Source organism: Gallinula chloropus (assembly GCF_964237585.1).
Source record: "Gallinula chloropus genome assembly, chromosome: 2".
Classification (NCBI taxonomy): Eukaryota; Metazoa; Chordata; class Aves; order Gruiformes; family Rallidae; genus Gallinula; species Gallinula chloropus.
The window spans coordinates 117628733-117653572 of record NC_140086.1 but is presented as its reverse complement, the minus strand read 5'-3'; the positions used below and the strand labels follow the sequence as shown (position 1 = coordinate 117653572).

Genomic DNA, 24840 nt, shown 5'->3' with positions numbered 1-24840 from the left:
GCTCACTTTCAAATGGAATTTCTTCAAAATTTGTCACTTACTGCTCTTCCTGGACTCTAGGGTAGGGGGGAGGGGGCACGTTGGTAATATTTAAGTGTTTCCTGCATATTCAAAACTCACTATTGCATTATATATAAAAAAAAAATCTTCAATTTTAAATAAGATTTTATAACTTTGTCTCCTTTGTGCAGTTGTAGGTGACCCTAACTTTCTGGATTGACAAAGAAGACATTTTTATAGCCCTAAGAGAGGAATCACATAGGACTCTCCTTAAATTGTAAAAGAGGATTTCATAACTAAATACCGACTGTGCACAATTCCTCTTTAACATGGAAAAGTTTCCACTCTTCCAGTGGTTTCAGTGGATTAAAAAGCAAATCAAATTCCATTATGTTAAACCCAAACAAGTGTACAATGGCATTGAATAAGAAACACAGAGCCAGTGCTGTGAAACTAATGCTATTTGCAGTGATTATGACTTACTGTTTGTTTGCAGGAAGCCTGAATTCTGTTCCAAATGTCACACATGCTTGTCAATGACTTTGCTGCAGTTTTCAGTTTTATTTCTCCCTATTTGGGTTAAGACAAATAAATAGATAGGTAGATAGGTAGATAGATAGATAGATAGATAGATAGATAGATAGATAGATAGATAGATGAATGAATAAAGTTATACAATTTTTAAAATATATGACATATATCTACAGGAATTATGCCCGACAAGGAAAGAATTCATTGCAGGAATGAAAAATCTTGTATAGATGTATCTTTAACTGAAGTGAAATTTCTGAACAGGTTGAATGCTTTCAAAGTAATAGTTTATTCTGTATTTAGATATAAGATGACACTTTCATTTGTGATGAAAGTCAACAGGTAGCTTTTTAAGGCTGATTTCTTCCAAGAAAGAATGCTTCCCAGCAGTCAGCCACAGAAACTTTATCTAGAGCAGTACTTTGGGTTTTTTCCTTCTGAATTCCATTAGTCTTACCAAAATATTAATGTCCTAATATGTCTGGAAAATCACTTAGATGCTTCTGTTTGTTTTCCATTTATTAAATCCTGTGGTCTCTACTTCCTAAAATATATAAAAACCTCTTTAAATTAAGATATTTTACAGTTTTTATAACTTGCAAAGATTTATTTGAGCTAATTACTTTTCAAATGCCAGGAAAAAAAGAAGAGCTACATTTGTCTAAGTAAATCAAATAGGTATCATAACCATGTAGACCCAAGAAAAAAAACCCGGTATATATTTAGGAAGTCAGACACAATACTTACTGTCACTGCATATTCCTTATGCCTGCACTATTTTATCCATCACAAAAATACATTAACATGAAGGGAATTCCATCTATTTTATCAGGTATTTCGCCATGGTGATCATACCCCACAGGAGTTTTTTCCAACCGACAAGAACAAAGAAGTTGCAAGGCAGCAGGGATATGGACAGCTTACCAAGGTGAGTTTTCTTACTTGGGCCAATATACTAAACTATGGGACTGTGGTCTGTTGATAATTGTTTTTAGGAGCATTGTTTTCACTTGGAGAAAGTCCACATTAAATTGCCATACACAGATCTCCAAAACGACAAAGAATTTACCAGGAAGCTACAACCATGAGCAGTCGCTGGGTTTAAATGACACTGAGTCAGCCTGTTCTGATCCTATGTCAAGAGATGTTGAGCTGTTTAATTGCAGACTAGGGTCTTCTGGGAGAAGCCAGGCACAGGTAAACACCTCACTCCTCACGGGCAGATGATGAAGCCTTAAACATCATCAGCATAATGTGGTGGAAGTGCTTGGAGACCACTCTCAATCTCTGCTGGGTAGAAGTGCTTCCTAGCTCATGAACTACTAAGATCAGTACGAGCAGAAGCTTCTCTTGTGCTACGCCAGGAAAAGTTGATTTGAAGCTCATCTATTTTAGTGCAGGCAATGGCAGAATACAGCAGGGCTGAGCTGGCACACAAGTATCAGCTGATGGCAGTAAGCAGCAAAAGCCATTGCAGAGTCCAATCACAGAAACTCTGTCTCTGAATTAACTGTATTAGGTGCCTCCTCTAGTTAACGGAGCCGAGGGTGAACTCCTGTTCTATAGGGTTGTAAGGGAACATGTGGGTACTAGAAACCACCACTAGGGTGGTTTTAACCCTACTTCTGTTCTGTTCCACCAGCACAACCCACCATGTCTGTGCTTCATTGCTTTTTCTCTGAGATAACATTGTTTCAGTGGAAAAATTCAACGGTCATTTGCCCAGTGTTCTGGGAAGCAGCCAGCCTCACTGAAGTAGTTCAGATGTGCCAAAATTCTGGATGTCACAGGTAACTGGCTATTGTGCATGTGTAGGCAGACTGTGAGGTGTGTGCCTCGACAGAGAAGACAGCTGTAGAGTAAGTTCATTCAAACCCCTTACGTCCAGTGGGTCCAGCACAAAGCACATGTTTCTCTCTCCTGGAGGAAATATTAACTTTTGGTCTCCACCAAAACCAGAACAGAACAAACTACCTGAGGCGTTCCTCCTCTTCCTTGCAATTCTTAGGAGGCCATACCAAGCTCCAGCGCAAGGTCAGGCCTGTTATCTCTCACATCAACTGCCTTGAAGAAACAGAAGAGACCAGCTTCCTATGCCTTAACTCAGCTATGACTCAATCATTTCATGGACTCTGTATGAGTTCAGCACTACATGTCAGCTTGTGACCGGGTGTGGAAGGCTTCAAGACCCATGTGTCAAGATTTAACACTACACATATTAGGCAGGATGGGGCAGAAACACAGGCCAAACACATATGCAAGGAAACACTGGATGCACAATTCCAGCAACAGAAAGAAGTGATCACATACACACAGCATCTGGCACACTGGATAAAGCCCTGAGTACCTTGTTCTGAACTCATAGCTAACTACTTTAAGAAAGAGGTAGGACCAGAGGCATACTGAGGTCATTTTCAACCTGAATTATCCTATTATCCTATGACTTGGAAAAGGACTTTAGGAAGCAATGAGTAATCACTGTACTTGGGATCTCAGCGCAGAGTAATGTTTACATGACCAAAGTTGAATATATTTCAATTTAGGCTAGGAAACACCAGGTGACACTTGATGACAATACTGAGACCATCACAGGAACATTGCATGTGATTCTTGTGTCATCTGTTTACAACATTTTGTAGGCAATTTGAAAAATTTTCAGCTAAGACCTACTAAAATGCTGAGACTGGAAAACTCATTTTTCTGTGAGAATAGAGAATGATCATCTACTTATTTCAAAATGAGATTAATTGACCTGAGTCCATCTTATTGATTATTATCTGACTGGGAGTAAGATCTGTGATGGTAAAGAATGTGTCATTCAGAAGCATAACAAGATCCAGTGGCTGAAAGCTGGGGACACAGGCAAGAACTGAGAATCAAATGTTTCAGACTGTCAATAATGATTGACTATTGCAGCAAAATACCTGGAGGTTTATAGGGCTTACTTCAAAACTTCCAGTTAACATTTTCTGTCTTCCTGAAAAATTACATCTTGCTCAAGTTAAAACTGTAGCCTCCATATGGAATCACGAGTGATATTCTATGGGATTCATATCCTAGATGTGTCTTCCTGAACAGGTGGTTGCTCTGTCTACCTTCCCAGTTAATCATCTGTGAGCCAGCAATAGAGCAGAAACTAGACAGATAGCGTTGGGACATCTCTATGCCTTCTTTAAGTCGCCCTGCCCCTCAGCCAGTCTTACTAGCTTGGATAAACACCCCCATAGCTTTCTGTAGGGCAAAATGCAAAACTGCATCCATTAGGAAGACATATCTGATACTATTCAAACTGTAAATGCAGCAGCTTCACTGCATTTTTCTCCTGCCTTGTTTCCTCTTTCGCTTTAGAAAGGAAAAAGGTCTTTATCAAAATAATGTAAAACATTATCTAATTTTTTTGGTTGTAGGAATGGATGCATAGCACACTTCTTGAGCCTTTGACAATATTCTGTTACTTCTACAGCTTGGCATACAGCAACAGTATGAGCTTGGCCAGTACATGCGGAGGAGATACTCTTATTTCCTGAATGCAATATACAAGCAGTGTGAGGCAAGTACTGGATCTGGGAGGGAGGATGATTTCCATGGCTGTTAATGGGACTTCCTGGATGCATAAATGTCTGAACCTGATATGGTTGGAGATAACTAAATACCCATTGGACTCAGTGTCATTTCAAAGTATCCCCGAAACTGTGGCTCAGCTTTAGTCAGGCTGATGGTTAACTGAAAACTGTGTGACAGGGGTTTTTTGGCTTTGTATCAGGTTCAGATGCCTCACTGTTGTATGGCAGAGTATGTCAGAATTCTCCAATTCTACACTTCCATATGGGGTGCAGACACAGCTCAGTTTTCATTTAGAGTCCAGCTGTTTGGGGCATGCCCCGAAGCCTAGATCGTCAAATGGAGTCGGTTTTATGTTTTTCACCAGGAATCCCAAGGGAACTGCTACTATATTGCAGCTCCATTATCTACCAAAATTTTCCACCAAGGCCCTATTCCACCTTCACTATTTCTCTCTCTCCTTTCTTTCTTGTGGTCCTTCTTAATCTCACTCTGCTTTAAGGCCATCTTTCCTAGCACAGTATCAGTCTCCTTCTTTTGTGTCAAGAGAAAAATAAAAAAACCAAAACCAAACACAAACTCAAAACTGACAGAAGAAATTACTTCTAAAATATTTTCCTCTTTTTTTTTTTTTTCTTTTTTTCAGATTTATGTTCAAAGCACTGACTGGGATCACACACTTATGAGTGCTCAAGCAAGTCTTGCCGGGCTGTACCCACCAACACAGGGCCAGATTTGGAACCCTAAAATCCTTTGGCAGCCAATTCCAGTTCACACAGTACCACTGTCACATGATAATGTGAGTATAAACTAGGGGCATTTCCTTTCCCTTGATCATTAGTAAAATGCCTAGGATATGAGATAACAGGGCAGGATAAAGGGCATGGTAAAGGCAATGAAGAGTAGATGATGGTACAAACATTGTGCAGAAAGGTTTAATAAGCTGAGTATAAATATTGTCAAGAGGTTCCACAGGAATGGACTTACCAAGCAAACTCTATGGACCTGTACTTAGGAAAAAAAGAAGAAAAACAGAGAAGTCCTTGCACAGAGAAAAATAATTCACCTATAATGTGAGCAAATCACTACAGAAGTATATTAATCCTAAACTTATCACAAACATGACTTTGAATGAGAAGAGGAAGCATATGTATTCTCATCAGTACTTCAACATTTCTTAGTCCACAGTCAGTGGAAAAGACAAAAGAATTATTCTGGGATTTTCATTACAGTGAGAACTGAGCTGCAAGGACTGTTTTTTTCATGCACTTTGAAGGTTGGTGGAAAAAGCAAAAGGGAAAATGAAGGATGGCTTGGAGGTTTAAGAGCATGAATTCACAGTGATAGGTATCCATTCATCTCTCTTCTGCAACACCTCACCTTGCAGGTGGAAGGAATTGTGCAGACCGCAGCTCTGTAGCCTTCATATACTTGTCCTAGAGGGAGGAGCTGGGCAGCTGAGTGGAGCTGGAAAATGTGGAAAAACTAGAGTAAAAAGCCAGGAAAGATCAGGAGTATACAGTACGAGTTCCAGTTAGGGAGGGGAGGTTTGCACATGTGTTTCAAGATAAATTGTGTGGGTTTACAAGTTTAGTTAACACAGTCTGTGATGATATGGGAATCAGGTTAATTAGGGACATGAGGCAATGTTTCTCACCTCAGGGTGATGAGAACATGAAGATGGACAATATGGGGACACATGTCCTCCTGTTCATGCACACAGTCTGGCATAGAGTCAGGAGCTGTTTCTGACCTTCTGACACTGTCACAGATGGTGGTACCCCAGCAAACAGTCAAGAACTCTGCATCAACACCACTAGCAACCTTGGCAATTACGTGTTGCACCTTATTCACATCTAGGGAAGCAAGTAAAATTATTCAAACAAATCATAAGGTTATGAACACAGACACATTTTTCATCTTTCAACTATTTGTGGTTTAAGTCTATTCATCTTTATTACATGTAAGCTAAGCTTGATACCCCGTGTATCCTTCAACAGAAAACGAATGTCCACCACTGGTAAAGTCATGTCTGTTTGTGAACCTATAGTTATGAATCAGAAATGTTTTCCTGCCTTCTGGAACAGATAGACTATATTTCTTAAAAGATCAAGGAATTTCTGTGAAGCTCCCAAACTATTTATTCCTTCAGAATAAATAGCACATTAGACAAAAAGCACATTAGAGAAAAACAATAAGAATATCTGTGTCAAATTTTGGTTTTCTTTTTGTTTAAATTTTAACACAAAAAACCTTCAAGTCTTTTTGTTTCAATTTTAACACAAAAAACTTCAAGAAAGAATAAACTCAGTTTAGCTTAGACAAATGCCTTAACAAATTCTTCAGTTATCCCAGTCACGTGTCACCTTTCACCTTCTCATGTCCTGAACTAATGAAAGACAAATCTGAGCTATATAAACTTCACAGGTTTCTACAATTTTAGCTAAACTAAACGAAGCTGGTCAAGTCCACTGAATACAGCTGAGTATACACAAAGGCTCCTATTGCAGTCCAGCTGCTGCTTGGTAATTTGCTGCAAAAAGGTGACTGTGTGTTTAAAGAAACTGAACACAGTGAGTGAGATCATCCCTGGGGAAGCCAAGCACAAAGCAGTTTGAGAGGGCTTGTGTTAGTCTTCTGTCAAGGGACAAATTTCATCTTGGCTAAATGAATTGTTTAACTTTGAACCACCACAGCTATTACTCCTCTGAACATTTAAAAACTATTTTGTAAGTAGTCATCACTGTGACTCTTAAAGTCCCGAAGATGAATATCTTGGAAAACTACATTCCCAAATTATTTTTCAGCTTGTCCTGACTCGTGCAGCCAATCAGAACAACAATTCTGCAAGGGTATATTGAATTGCAGAACAAGAAGCACCTTGCCTAACTAATGTTGTGCAATTTTCTTTTCAGTTGCTATACCTACCTTTCTCACACTGCCCAAAATACAATGAGCTGCTGAGAGAAACCTTTGCAACAAGGCATTTCCAAAGGCAGTTCAAGCAGTACAGGGTAAAGTATTTCCAGTTCTAGAATTCTAACTAAAATGTACCGCTTCTGTCAACATTTTCTAACAGGTATGTTTAAAAAGTGACAGTCAATATGCTGCTTCTACATCTCTCGTCTTCACAGCAGATGTAGACAACATACCCAAAAAACAATGACAATATTATAGAGCCAGCTGGACTGGGTTATTCCCATCAACTGAAAATTGCAAGTCATGGAAAAGATGAAGTATTGACTATATTGCAAAAAAACACTCCACCTACCTTCTAGGAGAATGGACAAAACAAAAACTCAGATCACATCAGTGTTAACATTCTTAAATCTCTGCAATACCTCTTCCTGTTTACTCTCATGCAAAGCAACTCCTCTGACATCACTGGCTATGTAACCATCTTCCAGTTTATATTCTCCTTTCACCACCAATTGCTTACAGCTCAATTTCCCAAATTTTCTATAAAAAACTTGGTGTTTTCCTCAAGTGCCTCTTCATGTCTCACACTCAGTCTTCATTCAGGTGCTTACTCATGTTTCATTCTTGTCTCTGTAAAGTATCCTTTCCTTTCTTTCTCCACCATCAAAATCTTTGTCATGAGTATGTAATCACTTTCCTATTCTACTGCAACCTTCTTCACAAGTTTATTCAAAATGATACTATCAAACTGACCTGTTTTTTCTAAAATCTTAAGTCATTGATGTCAACCATCTATCTCTGGCCCTACATCTGTGTGTTATATGCAAGTGAACCATTACTCACAGTTCTACAAAATTTACACCATACCTCCTTTCTTCTCAGTACCAACACAGAATAAGTCTATTTATCACAGTTCCTTTAAGCACTTTTCTGTTTTCTACCAGATTTCCATCTATCTATATATTTTCCCTCTGTCCTCTTCTGAACATTCCCACCAAGCATAAATCACCACCATATTTCAAATGTGAACTGCAATTACCAACTGTTTCTGAATGAATAGGCCAGATTCTCTTACCACTAGGCAATGGTTCTGTGCTTAAGTGCAAAGACTATCTTAATTCTAAAACTCACAATGTACTAGTATGGCAACGTGTAGGAATGATGTAAAAAGCCACTGTGATATAGGAATGGTGCATAAAAGCCACATACAAGTTTTCTTTTTTTTTTGTATTCCAGCCATTTCTGAAATTTTTAGCCACTCATACAGGATACCCATTGAAGAAGTTGAACACTAAAAGAATTTGGAAGCTCTCTGACACTTTGCAATATGAGGTAAACAATATAAATTCCCACAGTCCAATAGAAATACTTACACTTCCCCAAAATGGTTTTAGCTCTTATTTCTATCATTTGCAAGACATAAAGAGAGCATAGGCCTGTGCTTCCAAACTTTTTTGAACAACCACTACATCAAACTTGCCACTGAAACACCTGGAAAAACCTGTAAAGACAAAATGACCGATTGAGGCTGCTATGGCTTGTCTGCCACTATAAGGAACACAGACTGATCATGTACCAAATCCAGGACCATGTCAGTGGGTGCATGTGGAGAACTAGGCAAAAGCATACCTTCAGCTAAAATTGTCTTGTTACTCCTCCAGATCCCACCACAGAGATAGACAGGAGAAAAATATGTTGTTGGCAAAGAAGCAGAAGCATCCTTTCACAAAGAATTTTTGCAAATAGCACAAATGAGAAGTCATTATTTGCATGTGGACAGTTGTGGTCAGAGTATTTTCAGGAATTCAGCAGCCATTGGGATAACACAACAGGCTATTTGTACAAGTTTGGGAGCCTCTTCTACGTAAATAAACCAAGCACACAAAAAAGAAGCATGTATTTCATAATATAAAGGGTACTGTAGTGTCCAGCTGTCATGGGTATGTGTGTCCCTTAGTCTGGTATCTCTGACTGGGATTTGAAAACATCTTGATAACCCTCAATTTAGCAGCAAGACCCAGTTCATGTCACTTCAAAGTCTGGATTTGCATCAGCTGAATCAAGTGAAGATTGTAATCACATGGTTAAAATTTGTTGCAGGCAGCATTCACTACGAATGCTTTCATGCAGAATAATTTTTAAACTCAAATATTACCTATAAATTAGTCATTAGCACTGAGATATCACCTACCCAACTGAGGAAGTTTTAAGGTGGATTTCACAATTTTAAACCATGATGTTACTGAGTTTACCTTCTGTCCTGCAGTTTCTGCAAAGGTCCAACTTCGGTCAAAGCAGCTTTGAACGAAATGTTTTCCGGGGCCTTAAGTTAAATGACATGTTAACATGTTGGGACACTCGCTGTCACTCAGTGAAGTCACCCTTCCATAATTTCCAAATGCAGGACAGCTCAGGACCACAACATTTGCTTTAAATTGTTACAGTATCCTGAGAAACCCATGTCTTCAGAGGAATGTGTAAAATTGGCAGGTCAAAATGCTGGAAGAGAAAACCAACTAGTTGGATTTTTCTTTCTAGTGTTAGATTTGGTCTTTCATATTACTCAATGAAGGCTCTGAGTGTATGAATTAAGAGATCTGCCACGAAATCCAGTGTCACCCTTTCAAACATACAAAGGCAGCTTACTAACACAGATTTTAAAATATAGTTCATGAAACTAGAGTAGCACACATATCTCTGCATTTGTTATTATTGCTTAAATGTCATCTGACTTTCAGGTAACTTGAGAGACTGAGGTGCTTGCTTACCTACAGCACTTGCCTTAACGTGCAGCTTGCCAATTCTTTCCTTCAGACCCAAATCACACTTTAAAAGAGAAAGTGGTACATTGTGACCTGAGCTGGTTTAACCTAAGATGTGCTATTGTTCCACTTGTTTAAACAAATCCTCTAAGTGGTTAGCATCTTCCTTGGAACTCACTTCTTATAAGAACACTCCCTGTAGTGAACTCAGTCCAATGGCTCATATTCAGGGAGTTTACAGTGAACAAAGGGAAAGAGAAAGCTTGTTTACACAGGAAAACAGGGTAATGCAAACCAGTGTTGGGCATATCTTATCTTCTTAAAGTTGTCACCGTTTATAAATCTTGGGCTGTGTCCCTAAGGAAAGACTAATCCATTCCACTTTAGCTTCAGGAGTGCATCAGTATTCAATAGGCTTGATACACGTAGGTATGAATTCCATCTATATGTCTAATCCCTGTAGTTCCAGTACCTCCAAATTACAGCCATGTATCGATATAGGATTTGTTTCAATAAAGATCTCAGATAGGTCTCACCAGACAGCTGAAAGAGTCAAAGTGAATTTTTTCACTCAATAACTGCATTAGCAGCCAGCATAAATAATGTGTAGCTTTTTGCATAATCATTTTTAGTACTATATTTCCTCTTGTTGAAGACTGGTGGGTTTTGGGGTTTTTTGTAAAGCAGAGTGATCCTATAAATAATAATTGTAGAGCTGTCTAAATGCAAAACACAGTCATTATTTTATTACAAAGAGAAAATGTTACTTGAGCTAAACATACAAAACTTGTTCTGACAAGCACTTTGTGCCAGAACAACATTTGGCAGTTTGAATCAGGAAGAAAATCACCATGTTTTCTTTCTCCACTGTAGGATATTAACAATTACACTTTACCTGTTTGGGCTACTCATGGTGTCAGGACCAAGCTGATAAAGCTCTCAGAATTGTTATTCCAGGCGGAATTTGGGTTGCACAAGCAAACACAGAAATCGCGCTTGCAGGGAGGTAAGCTGAATTCTTACCTCATTTAAAAAACAGGAGCAGAATGGAAAAGAAGGGAGGGTATATAATAAACATTGCTACTGATTTCATAGTAGAACTATGAAAGATGCCACGATGTGGATATTGGTGATCAGCACTGAAAGACTTTGAGTAATGGAAAGAGAGATGGTAAGGATATGAACCGTGAATATCCTAATCCAACATTAAAAAGGTGGTGTGTTTTAGCTACACTGTATAAGATATGCAGAATAATATAAAGATTCTGGCTGAACTAAATAAATCTGAATTTATTTTAAGCCAACATGCTTAACTTACTTGAAAAAATATTATTTTTAATAATGTCTAGGATGATAACTTTGTTGCCTCAGTCTCTATATTCTATTACTGAAAGTACTGAAATGAGATTATTAAACTCCTAAACTCAGAAATTTAAAAAGATTTTATACCTTTTTGACCACTTCATACTCTCTTCCATTCATCCACTGTCACCTCATTTTTGTTTTATATGGACACTGTACAGTTAGGTCCTCTGAGCTACAAGGATAAATCACATATATAGTACTTAATCCATGCCTTAGCATGGATTAAATTGTTTGCCTTTTTGGAGCTCCAACTTCTAAAACTAAGCACAAAGTTCAAGTCTCTGCTCTTGCTTTACTAAGGATTGCTATTAAAAATTGTGCTGGTGGCACAATATATGTGTCTGATTCCGCTATCATGTACCGTTCTCAATTTAGGATTTCAATTTGTCGAGACTCCAACCTCATGCTAACATATAAGCACAGACCCTGATTTAATTCATATAGTTCGTCTTATATTTTTTCAGCAGTTGACATTAACAAAATACAGACAACCATATAATTTGAGAAGGCCCAGAATCGGAATTATGTGCTCTTTCCCCTCCCCATATCTGCTTCTGGAAATCAGAAAGTCAATGGAGTTACACACAGCGGACACTATTCATTACTGTGCTCCTCTTGCACTGTTCTGCTGGCACAAAGCAGCTGTGAATACACTGTTTGAAGCTGTTGAGGCTTCTTGGGGTCCCCAAAACATTTTAACACAGAAGTAAAATAGGCCCACTGTTCATATAAATGATATCAGAATTAACCACAGAATTAATCAGAATTAACCACACAAATTACCTATAAAGTCAATTGCATAAACCTGGTGCATGTAACAACAGTGTTAAAACATTAACAACTGATACAGATGTTAATACAAGCATCATTTTCATTGCCATTGCTTCCCCATTCTCTTTCAGGTGTTCTTTTAAAAGCTATTCTAAAGCATATCTCAGATGCTAGAAAGCCTTCACACCAGCAAAAAATGGTTATGTATTCTGCGGTGAGTCCCTTCTGCTTCTTTTATGTTCCCTTTCTGCAGCTATTAAATGCAGTGAAAGCCATGAAACTTTATTTCCCTCATGAAATATAGCTACAAGCATTTTTTTATTTGGTTATCCTTAAATACCATTGGATTATTTCATTCTTTAATGAACAGATACTACTCTGAAATCTGCAGCTTTCTATTTTTTACCTGATGTCATGGCTTGTGTCATTATTTTGAGAACTGGAAAAATTAAGAAAGGCCTCATGCTTTACTGAACCTTTCTCACAAGGATAATTTAGAAACAACCTCTTTCTTTGGGCATCTTTTTCAGATGCAGAAGGGAAAAAAAATGAAGGAAAGAAAAATTTAATTTAGTTATTTTAGATGGTCTTATGAAGGTTGTGACTTTACATTTTTCTTTAGAATGTGCAAACATTGTCATTGGAAAAGGAAGTTTTTTGATTGCTCTCAGTAAAAAGCTTCTATTTCCAGACTGCAGTTACATTACAACCTATGATGTATATATATCAGCCAAAGAGGTTCCTGATCTGATTTTAAACACTGTTACATGTTAAGTAAACAGTTCTTTCTAACAGAAGTGTCAAGAGCTCCTAACAACATTGATAATAACTGCAAATGACTAAGACTTCTTAAATATTTACACATATATATACTTTAGAAATGCAGCACTTCAGTTTGTACAGCCTTTTTATGGCAGTATTTGCTCAGTGTTGCAAGGGGCAGAGGGCAAGTATTAATGAAGCCACACAAGTGATGCTAAGTGGACAGATAATGTGCTGGATATATTGTTAAATAATAGATACATGCAATCATTTACAATAGGCCTCTAATTAAAGATTTGTTTTATTTACAGCACGCAGCCACCATTGTTGCCTTGCAGATGGCACTCAATGTCTTCAGTGGGAAACTGCCTCCTTACAGCGCCTGTCACTTTTTTGAACTTTACCAGGAAAAAAATGGGCAAGTATCTGCAGGCTGTAATGCTGACATATACTTTTTCTAAAAAGCAATTTGCTGGTACTAAATAAACTGGATACACGAGGTTCACTACACAGGAAAAAAAATATAGATTGCTTTTAATTATTATAATTGGACTAAATATAGTAGTTATTGACAGTAGCAGAATCACAGCACCGCAACTTGAAAGCCCTCTATATATATTGCTTCATTTCAGTTATGAGAAGTGGTACTCTACCCTTTTTATCTATTAAGCTCCTTGACTCTCTACCAAGAACACAAACTACATGCAAATTAGTGTTGACCATCTATTGTTTGCAAAGATCTCTTCAGAATACTGATGATAGATACAAATAGCCAGACAAATAAGCTGACTAAAAGTTTGTCCCAAAGTGCAATCATTACAGTATGGAAAGGCTGTGGTGGTTCTGCAATACCTAACCCTGTTTTGACCCTTCTCTATATTGAAACAGGCAGTACACCATTGAGATGTACTATCGGAATAATTCTCTGAGAGATCCTCATCCCCTCACTCTCCCTGGCTGCAAATTCCGCTGTCCACTGGAGAGATTTAATCAGTTGGTCTCCCCAGTGGTAGTACAACATTGGACAAGAGAATGTAGGATGTAGGACATAAAAAGAGGTAAGTTAACAGGTTTGGGCACATGTACCCAAAAGTAAAAGCAGGATTATATCTTCTGACAAGAGCTCACTTGAAGGAAAAATCATTTTCATAAGGGGCTGGTGTGAAATGAAAACCTGCCTCAGGTCCAGTAGGATAGATTGTAGCCGTGGCCATGATTTCTATTCCATCAATACACTTCTCTATTCCAGCCCAACTTTCTGGAGAAATGGAATCAAGGCTGATTAGACTTCAGGGCACTATTTTTCATGGGGGTTTTGTTCTAGTACAGGTCAAAAAGACCTTTAGCTACTGAGGAAGCAGACACAAATGAACTGAAATATAGAATCCACTTTCTCTAGCGGTAGAATATTTGTTCAAGCTGTTAAAACATCTTGCATTCCCTTGATTTTAGGGTACATTCAGAGATCAAAATGGATGAATATTGAATAGTATACAGGACTGGTATCAGAATGTCAAACATATACAGACACACACTGGCATATTAACACATTCCCTAGTAGGTTGTCTGTATCTCCATTTTAGGATGTCTAAATTTCCCATTTGACCACTTATGATATTTACATTTGTAGAAAGAAGGAACAGAAAGGCAGAGAATTGTCTCTTTTGTATCTAGATCTATAATCCTTACGGGAGATGAAAAGCAAACAGACCCCAGGTTCCAAAAGTGTCCCTACTTTTTTGATGATCAAATGTTGTACCTAACATTAAAAAAATCCTATATGGCTTTCTGAAACACCATTCTCAAGAAGAATCTGAAATGTTGGAGATTGGAAGAATGCAGGCAAACCAACTCACCCGGATGCAAACAAATTGAACAGGCTGGAGATAGTTTAGTCAGAATGAATGAATAATTAACAAGTAATGATTCACTAAATATGTTTCCTTACTATATTCATTGCTCACAAATTCCCAGGAAACATATGTGGAATTTACCATATTTGATTGCAAAAGGGAATTCAGCAGGGAGAGGGTGAAGTTGGTTCTGACGATTTTTTTGGCCAATGTGGTGCTTGGTAATCTAAGTTTTGTGGAAATTAATGTGTGTATGTGTGTGTCCCTGCCCTCACAACACCAACTGTGTCACTGACCAAGTAAATAAACAAACAAACAAATGTATCATAGAATCAGAATTTGGCATTAATTAAGACAAAAATATTTAGCCTTTAAGTTTGACACAAAGGCTACACATTTTTTCAGACCTCGAACTTTGTTCAAGTAGAAGTGAGATGGTGTTCAGGTGTTTTACACCAAGTCCAGCATCACTGCTCACAACTGCCTTCATTAGTAATCCTGAGTGCTTATAACATTCACGTGATTAGGACCACAAAAAAGATTATGACCGAAACTGACACTCCAATCAAAATATTTGCCATATTTCCCCATGAAAAACCCCACACTTTTCTCTATTTTATCCTAGTTCAGAATGGTTTCATCTCAGTAACTGCCAGGAACAGATCCTAATTTTGGGGCTTATAACACTTTTTGGGCAGGCAGAAGTTTTAAACTCTCTGCTGTGCATGAGTGGCACTTGGGGAAATGCCAAGGCACTCTGGACCACAGCCCTCACCATGCAACTTCTCAGCATAATCACCTCTCTGTGAATGCAGATAGGCTGGAAGAGCTGATCGTTAACACCAGGAAGCTAAAGCAAGCTGAAGAGTGATGCAAGCAGTTTACAGGTCACATTTACACCTAACATACAGAGCTGTGACATCAGTGATTTCAGCTGTTTTCAGCTTTGTCAAAATTATTTTCAAAGATTGCTTTTTGCTAATGCATATGTCAATATTTGACTATACACACATCAGAGCATTTGATGAATAGAAGCCCATAAATGTGTTTTTAGGAAATGAAAACCAGAAGTGTGACTGAACTCAAAAATTTACCTTACATACCTACATGGAGACAGCATTTCCCAAACATAGAGCTGTTTCCAGAAAATGCTTAATTGAAGTTTCATGGAGGTGACTTATGTCCCCAGTACAGAGAAATACAGCAGTTCGGCAAGTATTGCTATTGCAGGTCACACGAGAGAGTACCACTATTAAAATGTGGTATAAATCAAAGCCACATTCCTCCACATGATGATGACGACCATAGCATGGAACACTGAAGTGAAGACAGCTCAGCATATTTGGGAAGGATATAAAACATTTCTCTGTGCTCTTTTGGCTGCTCAAGGAAGGTTTCAGTGTAGATTGGCTCACTGTTTCAATAGACATTTCCTAATTTCATCAAAATGGGAGCAAATTTGTAACTCTTCTGCACTTAGTTTGAGCTACCCAGCTGCTGAGGTACTATTAACTGATTTCCCACATTTTTGGAGAACAAGGCCATACGTTAAGAATGATTCTCTCTTTCTGTTTTACCTCTAGGTGTTCCGTCCATGATCTTCAGTGCAATTAGCTTTAAGAAACAACTCCTCCCACACTGTGATTTGCCTACAGTCTAACATATCTCATTAACTTCTCTCAGCATGACCAACAGTCTCCTGATCTGTATCAAAAAGAAAATATTACTCACTACAAACCCCAAAATTATAGAAGGCGGTGACTTGTCCTTCATGAACATTCACTTAATTTTATCAAGTGCTAAACCCCAAGTGCAATATGAAACCAGAGCAATTTTTCAAGATCTGATCGTTCCACAGGGACTTTGGCAGAACTAACTCAAGAATGTAATTGTAGTTATAGTATTTTAAAAGGCTATAGCCTTAACTTACAGCAAAATTGGAAAATACTTCTAAAGGAATGTTGTCCCCTTTTGAAGAATGAAACCAGAACTTCTAGAATTACTTAGGGAAGCAGTGCTTCAAAAGGAGCCTCCAAAACAAGGAGTCACTCCAGTGTCTATTTTTTTCAAGAATCAATGAAGTGTTTTACACAAACAGATCCCAGAAGCTACAAAAATGAGGATAATGGCTGTCTACTTACTTACGAGTCGTCTTTGGCTTTCTTTTCTCCATTTTATAGATGCTCAAATATCCCACATCTATGCAGATGGAAGATGAGGCTTATGGAAAGAATGAACCATGGATCTAGACCTAAGAGAAGCCTACAAACATCCAGACTGGCAGCCAGGAATGCCTGTCATGAAATTGGTTGACCCAACAAGGCTTTCAGATATTGATCTATTCTATCTTTTTCCAAAAAGACAGCAAGGTCAAGTGTCAATTTTGAAAGAAAAATACTTTGTGGTCAAAAACTTTTCAAACACCTTCCTTTTGTTAAGTTACCTTGATTGTATACTCTGATCTGACCATATAAAGCCTGTGCTTCAGGGAAGTCTGTCAGTCCCTGCTGTTCTTGACATAACCAATAAAAAGATCCTAATGGCAACACAAAATAAAAATATCCAGAGCTACATGCTTGTTAAAATATGCAGAATATTCTGGCCAATCCTTTACTAATTGCATTTCCTGATATTGCTATTGCAAAAAACAGTTCATGTCCTTACTGCAAAAGTTGTATCAGAACAATCTGATAAAACTACCTTCTGAAAACAGTAGATGGTTCTTTGCTTGAAGAACTAGGCTTTTTTAATTTTTTATTTTCTCAAAAGCCTTGTTGCCTGCAGGTTATTTCAAAGAGAACAAGAGTAATAGATGACTTGAGACTTTTTTTGACATGAAAGCTTCCTTTTCTTAGATAGTTTTTTAAAAAATACAGGTTAAGCATATTCCAACAAAATCTGTTGTAAACTTGAATCTTTCAAGCCCCATGTTGGGTACCAAAGAGACCTGTCATGGTTCTGCCCCAGCTGGCAGCTCAGCACCGTGCAGCCTTTCACTTACTCTGCCCCCTCGCAGTGAGATGGGGGAGAGAATCACAAGAGTAACAGTGAGAAAACTTGTGGGTTGAGACAAAGACAGTTTAACAGGTAAAGCAAAACCTGCACATACAAGCAAGGCAAACCAAGGAATTAATTCACCACCATGGGCAGGCAAGTATTCAATCACCTCCAGGAAAACAGGGGTCCAGCATGTGTGATGGTTACTTGGGAAGACCAACACCCTCACTCCAAACATCTCCCTCTTCCCTCTTCTTTGCTCAGTTTTATCTGCTGAGCATGACACCATATGGTATGGAATACCTCTTTGGTCAGTTGGGGTCATCTATCCCACCTGTGTCCTCTCCCAACACCTTGTGCACCCCCAGTCTACTTGCTGGGGGAAGGGAGAAGTAGAAAAGGCCTTGGCTATGCATAAGCACTGCTCAGCAGTAACAAAAACATCCCAGAATTATCAACACACTTTTTGGCACAAATCCAAAACAGCCTCACAGTAGCTATACTACCTTTGACTTTATCCCAGCACACTAAGAAACACATGTTCCTCTTTAGAACTATGGCATAAGCAGGTGAATGCTATTCCATAACCTACAAAAGAATCAAAAGATCCTTCTCCCTTCCAGCAAGAATCCATGCTTCATATTTCTCACTGTAAAAGCCCTTCCTCTTCTCATCAGGGCCCAAGCAACAATTTCTCTGCTCCCTAAACCAGCATAGGAAACACAGTTGAGCAAGAAGAGTTGTAGCTAGATTTCACGGTGAAGCTTAAACACATAAATATAAAATAAAGACAAAAAAAAATTACTCCCTCTAGTGAAATAATGCAACTCCTTTCACCAAACACAGGTAAAAATGTTTTCCAACAGCATCAGAAAACCAGTTCAAGCAGCTTTTTAATGCAAAGAAGCAGCAGCTTGGTTTTTTTCTGTATTACCTTAATGTCCATAATGGACAGCAGCAGAAAGCCTTCCTAGGCCCGGCAGCCCTCATACAGGAGTTAGCGCAAGCTATTTAAGTGATTCACCTCATACCTTCACAGCTGATAATTACAAGTCCCTTAATAAGGCATAATTAAAGAAGAAATTGCTAAAAGAAAGCAAATAGAAAGGAAAATTTAATATCCCACCTTTATCAGCATTAGACTACTAATGAGACTGTAGCCTTGGCTGTCAAATTCTGGACTTTCTATTTTTCCTTTTTCTTAACTTGTGCCAGCTTGAGTTCTTTAATGCTTCACTTGACAGATGTTTAGAAGTGGAAGTTCAAGAGCTGTAAAGGTGGCCTCATTCTTCTCCCATCAAAGGCAAGGGTAACTTTTCTCCTGGTTTCCTAGATTGGACAAGGCTCACATAAAAAGGCAATACAGAGCAGAGAGACTTTTTAGCTCCAGTTCTCAGTTTCTCCTCTTCTTCCTCATCCAAATCCATCTCTCAAAAATTTTCAAAACTGCATGAAGACTCTTCTTCTGTCCAACAGATTTGTGTGGTATGGGAGATCAAGGAGCCAGAACCCCAGCCTCAGCACTTCAGTTCAGCTATGGAAGTGCATCCAAACTGAGGCCACTGCTCACAGAACACTGATAGAAGGTCCTGCTTTCCATCACATCATCAGACTAAGTTTTCTTCCCTATTGCATGCCCCAGTGAATGTACCTTGAACACTCTGATTTCTGCAGAGCAAAATTAAACTTCAAATCTAATTTCCAAATTAAGATATTTCTAAATTATTTTATTTGTCTCATCCCTATCCAACAGAAACCTCATCACACACATTCTTCACAATGCTTTTTGTTCTTAGGACTATCACTGTAGAAACACAGAAAGGAAGACTTTCTCTATACCTTGCTTACTCCAAGGAAAAATAAACATTAGTGTTCATTAAGGCAGAATCATTAAGCTCAGATCTTGTTATATGAATATAAATTGGGGGTGTCAGTGAATGAATAATAGAACTCTCTAGATAATGTTTTTTCTACAACTGGACTAGTAGACTCCATTTGGAAAATCTGTCCCGTAGTCTTTTGCAGGTATGAAAGCATAAACAGTTTCATTTCGGTTCCTCTTAAAGAAGAAGTGGGCAAAACCTTATAGTTCATCTTTGGAATTATATAGAATTTAAAGGAAAATAATTTTTTGTAATATCATGTTGCAAAAGCTGGATCACATGAAAATGTATCTCCCTTCCTTCTTTCACACACAGTCCAGCCATATTTTAAAGACTTGCTCTAATACAATAACCAGAAGTCATAGGTGCTGTAATGCAGGTGAGATGTAGCCTGTAATGTTCACTATTTTTCTCCCGTCATACACTGGAAAAATGTCAGCAAGATGGGGAATGAACAACAACAGCAAAAACAACAGTAATTTTTTGCTGTCCAGGAAACATAATACTAGACTGCCTGGATTATAATTTTTGTTCTTTTCACAACCTCCTTTTCTCTTTAGGTTATTTACTGAGCTGAATGACTACCAAAAGAAGAAAGGAAAAAAAAAATCAACAAACTCTGCATAATTCACAAATATGGATCAAATACATTGCCTAATTTTGATTTGTTTCCCATGAGTGTTATAAGTAGGTGTTCCTTCTTTTTTATTAGCGTTTAGGCTACTCATCTGAGATGTGGCAGAACCAAGTTCGAATCCCTCCTGTACAAAAAAAATCTGACTCTACATCATCCAGACAATAAATCCCCACCAGACTGCAGACTTGCAAGGTGAAAGTGAAGTTGAATAGTGATTTCTGCCCTTTTCACACTGCTCTTTGCTTCATTTACGTATTTCCTGGTGTGTAAATTAGGCTTCCTGTGTCTCAGGCAAACATCTTAATCATAAGGTCAGGAAGAAATTCTCTGAGTACCCGGTAACCAGATGAATATTACAAATTTGGGACAAAATAAGAAATTAATAGATAATGTTGAGCAGTGACTCTGCTCCCCACCTGTCCTGGAATTGTAACTTTGTGCTCAGGGCATTTTCTCCTGCAGCACAAGATACTGGTTCATGTCCTTTCACCAGCATAAGAAAGTTAATTTTTCCTGTGTCACAAATGGACTCCTTTGTCCCACTTACGCTTTTTTCACAAGTGCTTCAAAATGAATTTTTATCTTTTTTTTTTTCCCTTTTTTCAGCTCTAAAAACCCCTTGAAATAAATAATCACAGATAAATCCAAATTAGGTTAAGTGCTGAACTGCAAATTCAGTCAGTAACAGAACCTGAGCTGTTGCCCCATGTGAGCAGTGTGGTCCATGAGTGCAGGCAGCAGTGTCATACCTGGCTGCCTTGACTGCGATCACCACCCCTGGATGTGTTTAAAAAAAAGGGTGGATGAAGTACTTAGGGATATGGTTTAGCATAGGACAGGAACGCTTGGACTTGATGATCTTAAAGGTCTTTTCCAACCTTGTAATTCTGTGATTCTGTGACATCCACCCTTTCAGTGTGTAGGCTGTGCTGCACCAGCAGCAGTTACCTAAGGTAACCCTTGTGTACATTAAAGCACAGGTTCTTTTGCAACCAGTCCACTTCAAAGCTAGGTATGCTTCAGCAAGCCTTCAAGATAGCTACATGCACTTAAAATAGACAATTGTGTTTAAGCTAATTTTACTAATGGCATAATTTCATGATTGAAACATACACCAATGAGCCAAATTAACCTAAAGAGGATTGAAATTGTTTAGGTCCACTTGCATTATGAAGCCTGGACAACTGTAACTAGATTGATTTAAGAATGACTTTTTTTTTTCCAGAAAAGTGTAAAGATTTAAATGATGCAGAATATGATAAGCACAGAGCTGCAAATGCACAGTAGAAATGGAAGCAAGACAAGCAAGGAAATTTCTAAATAAAACACATGCCACCAACATACTTACAGATTTCCTGCAAGACTCCTCCAGTACCCTACCTTAACCACTGTGGCACATGAATGAAGAGGTAGAGGTTTATTTATGATGTGCTGGTGCCCATTCTTTTGTGCATAACAAAATCTCACTAGTGACATAAACATGCCAAAGAGAAGACTGAAGCCACAGAAAGCAAAACTGTTTATCATATGCTTGGTCTTGGGTTGAAATCTCATTTTTTAAGAGATGCTAGAAAAGATTTTCTATAAAATGTGATTGCTACATTTTTCAAACATTCCTAACTGATGCCATCCAGCATCACAAAAAAAAATGAGTTTGTGTCTAAAGTGAAGTTACTCTAAGGGTTCCATATTAACAAGACTTTCATTAATCATAGTCACTCATCAAAGAAACAAACTAAAATAGTAAATCTTATAAAAACTAAGCAGCTATGAATTTCATGGTAAGGGCTTAGGAAAAACTTCTGAGAGCCAAAAAGGATTCCTTGATTCAAAAAAGCTTAGGAACCACCTATTTAAAAATCTATATAAATTTAAAAAGTAGGGCAGCCTTTCTTGATTTTTGAGGCATATTAAAATATGCTAAAGGAATTCTATTTTATGACCAGAACTCTTAAATAGTAGAGGAAGTTGATCAGCTTACATTTGTTTTCAGAAAGACAATGTATTATCTATTTATGAAGAATGAATTACACTCTTACACCTTCTGCATAGGCACAATCACACTAGGAGAAACTAAAAAAGAGGGTGAGAAAGAAAGAAGTTAGAGAATGTGCTGAAAACTGGGCATAGGAGAGATGGGGAAGTCTGATAGCTGTGGTCCTCCCCACTTCCACTCCCATCCATCAGAGGAAATAGATACACAATGGTCATTCACACAACTCTGAGAAGAGAGCACTTGTAGCTCAGTGGGGTTTAGGCCTTAAAGACACAATTTATGGTAGATGTTAAAATAGCTTTTGAAGAGAAGACTGCTGCAGAGAGCTCATCAGAAGACCCTAAGACACATTTGGGTGTGACAGGAATGAGATGACTCAGACAATACATAGAGGATCCTAAATTTCAACATTTAGAGAACTCTATCTATAGGTCTCTGCAAACTGCAATCATTTACTCAGAAAATCTTTATGAAATCAACTTTACAAGTGTCGTTATCCCACAGAGAGGAAGTCAGCAGAGGCAAGCTGGTCAATCTTCTCAAAGCCAGTGAGATACTCTCAGAAACAGTGTTCTTAATCAGTAACAATAAAAACATGGGCTTGTTTGCAAGAAACTTCTTAGAGAATTGAGGCCAAAAGAGAACGTGACGCAGCAGTTACAAAAGGAGAAGTATAGATATACTCCAAGGGAAAATGCAAGCAGCACATACAAATTGAAGAGCAAATAACTACTCAATGAAGAGCTTAAATAACATATTTGTTGCAAAGTTTATTTAACTATTTTATTTTAACCAGTAATTTTAACCTATATGAAGTGCTGTTTGAAATAGTTGTGATTTCACAGTGACAATGTAGAACACGAAAGAAAAAAGGACAATAGAGAAGCTGAAAAGAGGACTAACTGAGCTCTAAAGAGAAAAGAGAAACAGTATTGCCTAGTTCTTGGTTCCAAGTTCATCCTAGTGGCCATGCTGTGTAACCTGGAAAAATTCCAAGCCCTGAGAACTGGAAACAGAACAGGTAGGTTGAAACATTAGGAACGCCTAGCAAATCCTTAGCCTTTTAACCTCGTCCTTACAATTCAAAAGAGAAAAAAAATCAGAGAGAAAATGGAACTGAATTATGATTTGATTAAATAGAATGTAAACAGTAATTTGGAAACAAAGGGCGATGCAATTTGTTGCGTAGTCACGCAACATTCCTCTTGGATTTTAAATTCACCGTCACCAGTTCCACCCCTTTTGAAAGTACAGCCCAACGTCAGGGCTGTTCAGCCTGAGCAGCTGCTGGAGCTACAAAGCCTTTTTTCATCCTCTGCCAGGATGGGAGTGAGATGGCCTCCCAACCCATCTAGGATCCTGTGTTTTTCTATTTATATTATCCTCATTCTGCTTCAGCAGACTACTGCAGAAAGAGAACTGAAGTTTGTGGTTGTAGTAAGTAGATTTGTTTTCTGTTTTGTTGTGGGGAATTCAGGGAATTTGATACAGCTGTCGAATCAAACAAGGTGTGCAATTGCTTTGTCTCTTTTTAGACTTAGAAAAGCTACTGCTGACGTTCTGCTTACTGAGCTTAAAGACTTCCAGAGGATAAAGAGGAATTTTCTTCTACTAACCCCTAGTTATTATTTCAAGATAACTGGTCAACTTAGCTCTATGGTGGACAGTGCACAGGAGTTAAGAGATCTGAGGTCTAGTTTACCTGGTTTTGCTTAATTTAGCTGACACCGTTGCCGTCTGAAAGCTGTTGATTGTGGCCTACGTTCTCGGTGCTTGAAAGCTGAAGTTTATGATGTTACAGATGTTACCACAAAACAAAAAGTATTTCCCATTTCAGAATAAGTGAATTGGCACAGCAGCATACTGTGAAATAGAAAAGGGCATTTTGATACAGAGATTTGAGATAGCTGTTGCATTAATTACAGTTGGATTGAAAAAGGTAGTCTTTTTTTGCTAGAGCATTTCTTATTGCAAACTAACTAGACACCACTTCAATGTTTATTTCCCCCATAGTTCAGGTAAAAGAGAAATTAATTTAAGTAGTTCAGCTCATGAAGTTTGCATCACTCTCTGTTTCTTTCTAATTTCTTTCTTTAATAACAGGTATACTGAGAAAGACTAGTTAGTCTGAAGCAATATTTTCAATACAAAGTTGTGGGGCTTGAAATTCGCATCTATAAATAGGAATTTTAAGATCATCTTCTAGCTTTCTCTTTTTGAGATATTATGTGCACATGCAGATAACAGACAGAAGTACTCTGTCCAAAACATATCATCTAGCTCTAGATAAAGCATTTTGTATCTATTGGCTGCATTATAGATGTGCCACTTGGAGAGAGGCCAGAGTGTACAGGAAAAACCAGTTCCTATGCCTGCTGAGGCTTATTGCTCTATTAGACACTATACACAGCAAGGATTCAACACTAATCCCAGTAACGTTCTGTGTACAGCAATACACTTAAATGTTGTTTCAATGATAGGAGGAAGAACTGGACACACAGATGAAATCAGGCAGTCAGAAAGCCTTGGAGAATTAACTCTTTGAAGGGAAAGAGACTTTTATTGAGTTGCAGCTCTTATTGTGTTCTAACAAGCAATGGTTTTGCAGAGTTACAGGAAATGCTCACCATTATGGAGAGAGGCTTCCCATTCAAAATCACCTGCTTACCGCAGCTATGCAGACTCCTTCCCCACCTACAAAAAACAACCAACAAACAAAACAATGAAACACCAAGAGCATTTTATTTATTTATTCCTAGGGTAGCTTATCACAATTAAAATATTAAGTAAATTTCATTTAAAC

At 38.1% G+C, this 24840-nt stretch overlaps 1 protein-coding gene across 1 annotated transcript in view; it reads left to right on the top strand.

Annotated features, from left to right (window-relative positions):
- Positions 1-24840, top strand: part of ACP3 (acid phosphatase 3) — a gene marked incomplete at both ends in the record, with an annotated part of 47988 nt that overhangs the window by 5169 nt on the left and 17979 nt on the right. Inside the window, 5 exons of the mRNA XM_084260659.1 lie at positions 1364-1459; positions 3995-4081; positions 4739-4891; positions 10647-10779; positions 23287-23474. Of these exons, the coding sequence (XP_084116785.1) occupies positions 1364-1459; positions 3995-4081; positions 4739-4891; positions 10647-10779; positions 23287-23474 (657 nt within the window). The remainder of the gene's footprint in view (positions 1-1363; positions 1460-3994; positions 4082-4738; positions 4892-10646; positions 10780-23286; positions 23475-24840) is intronic.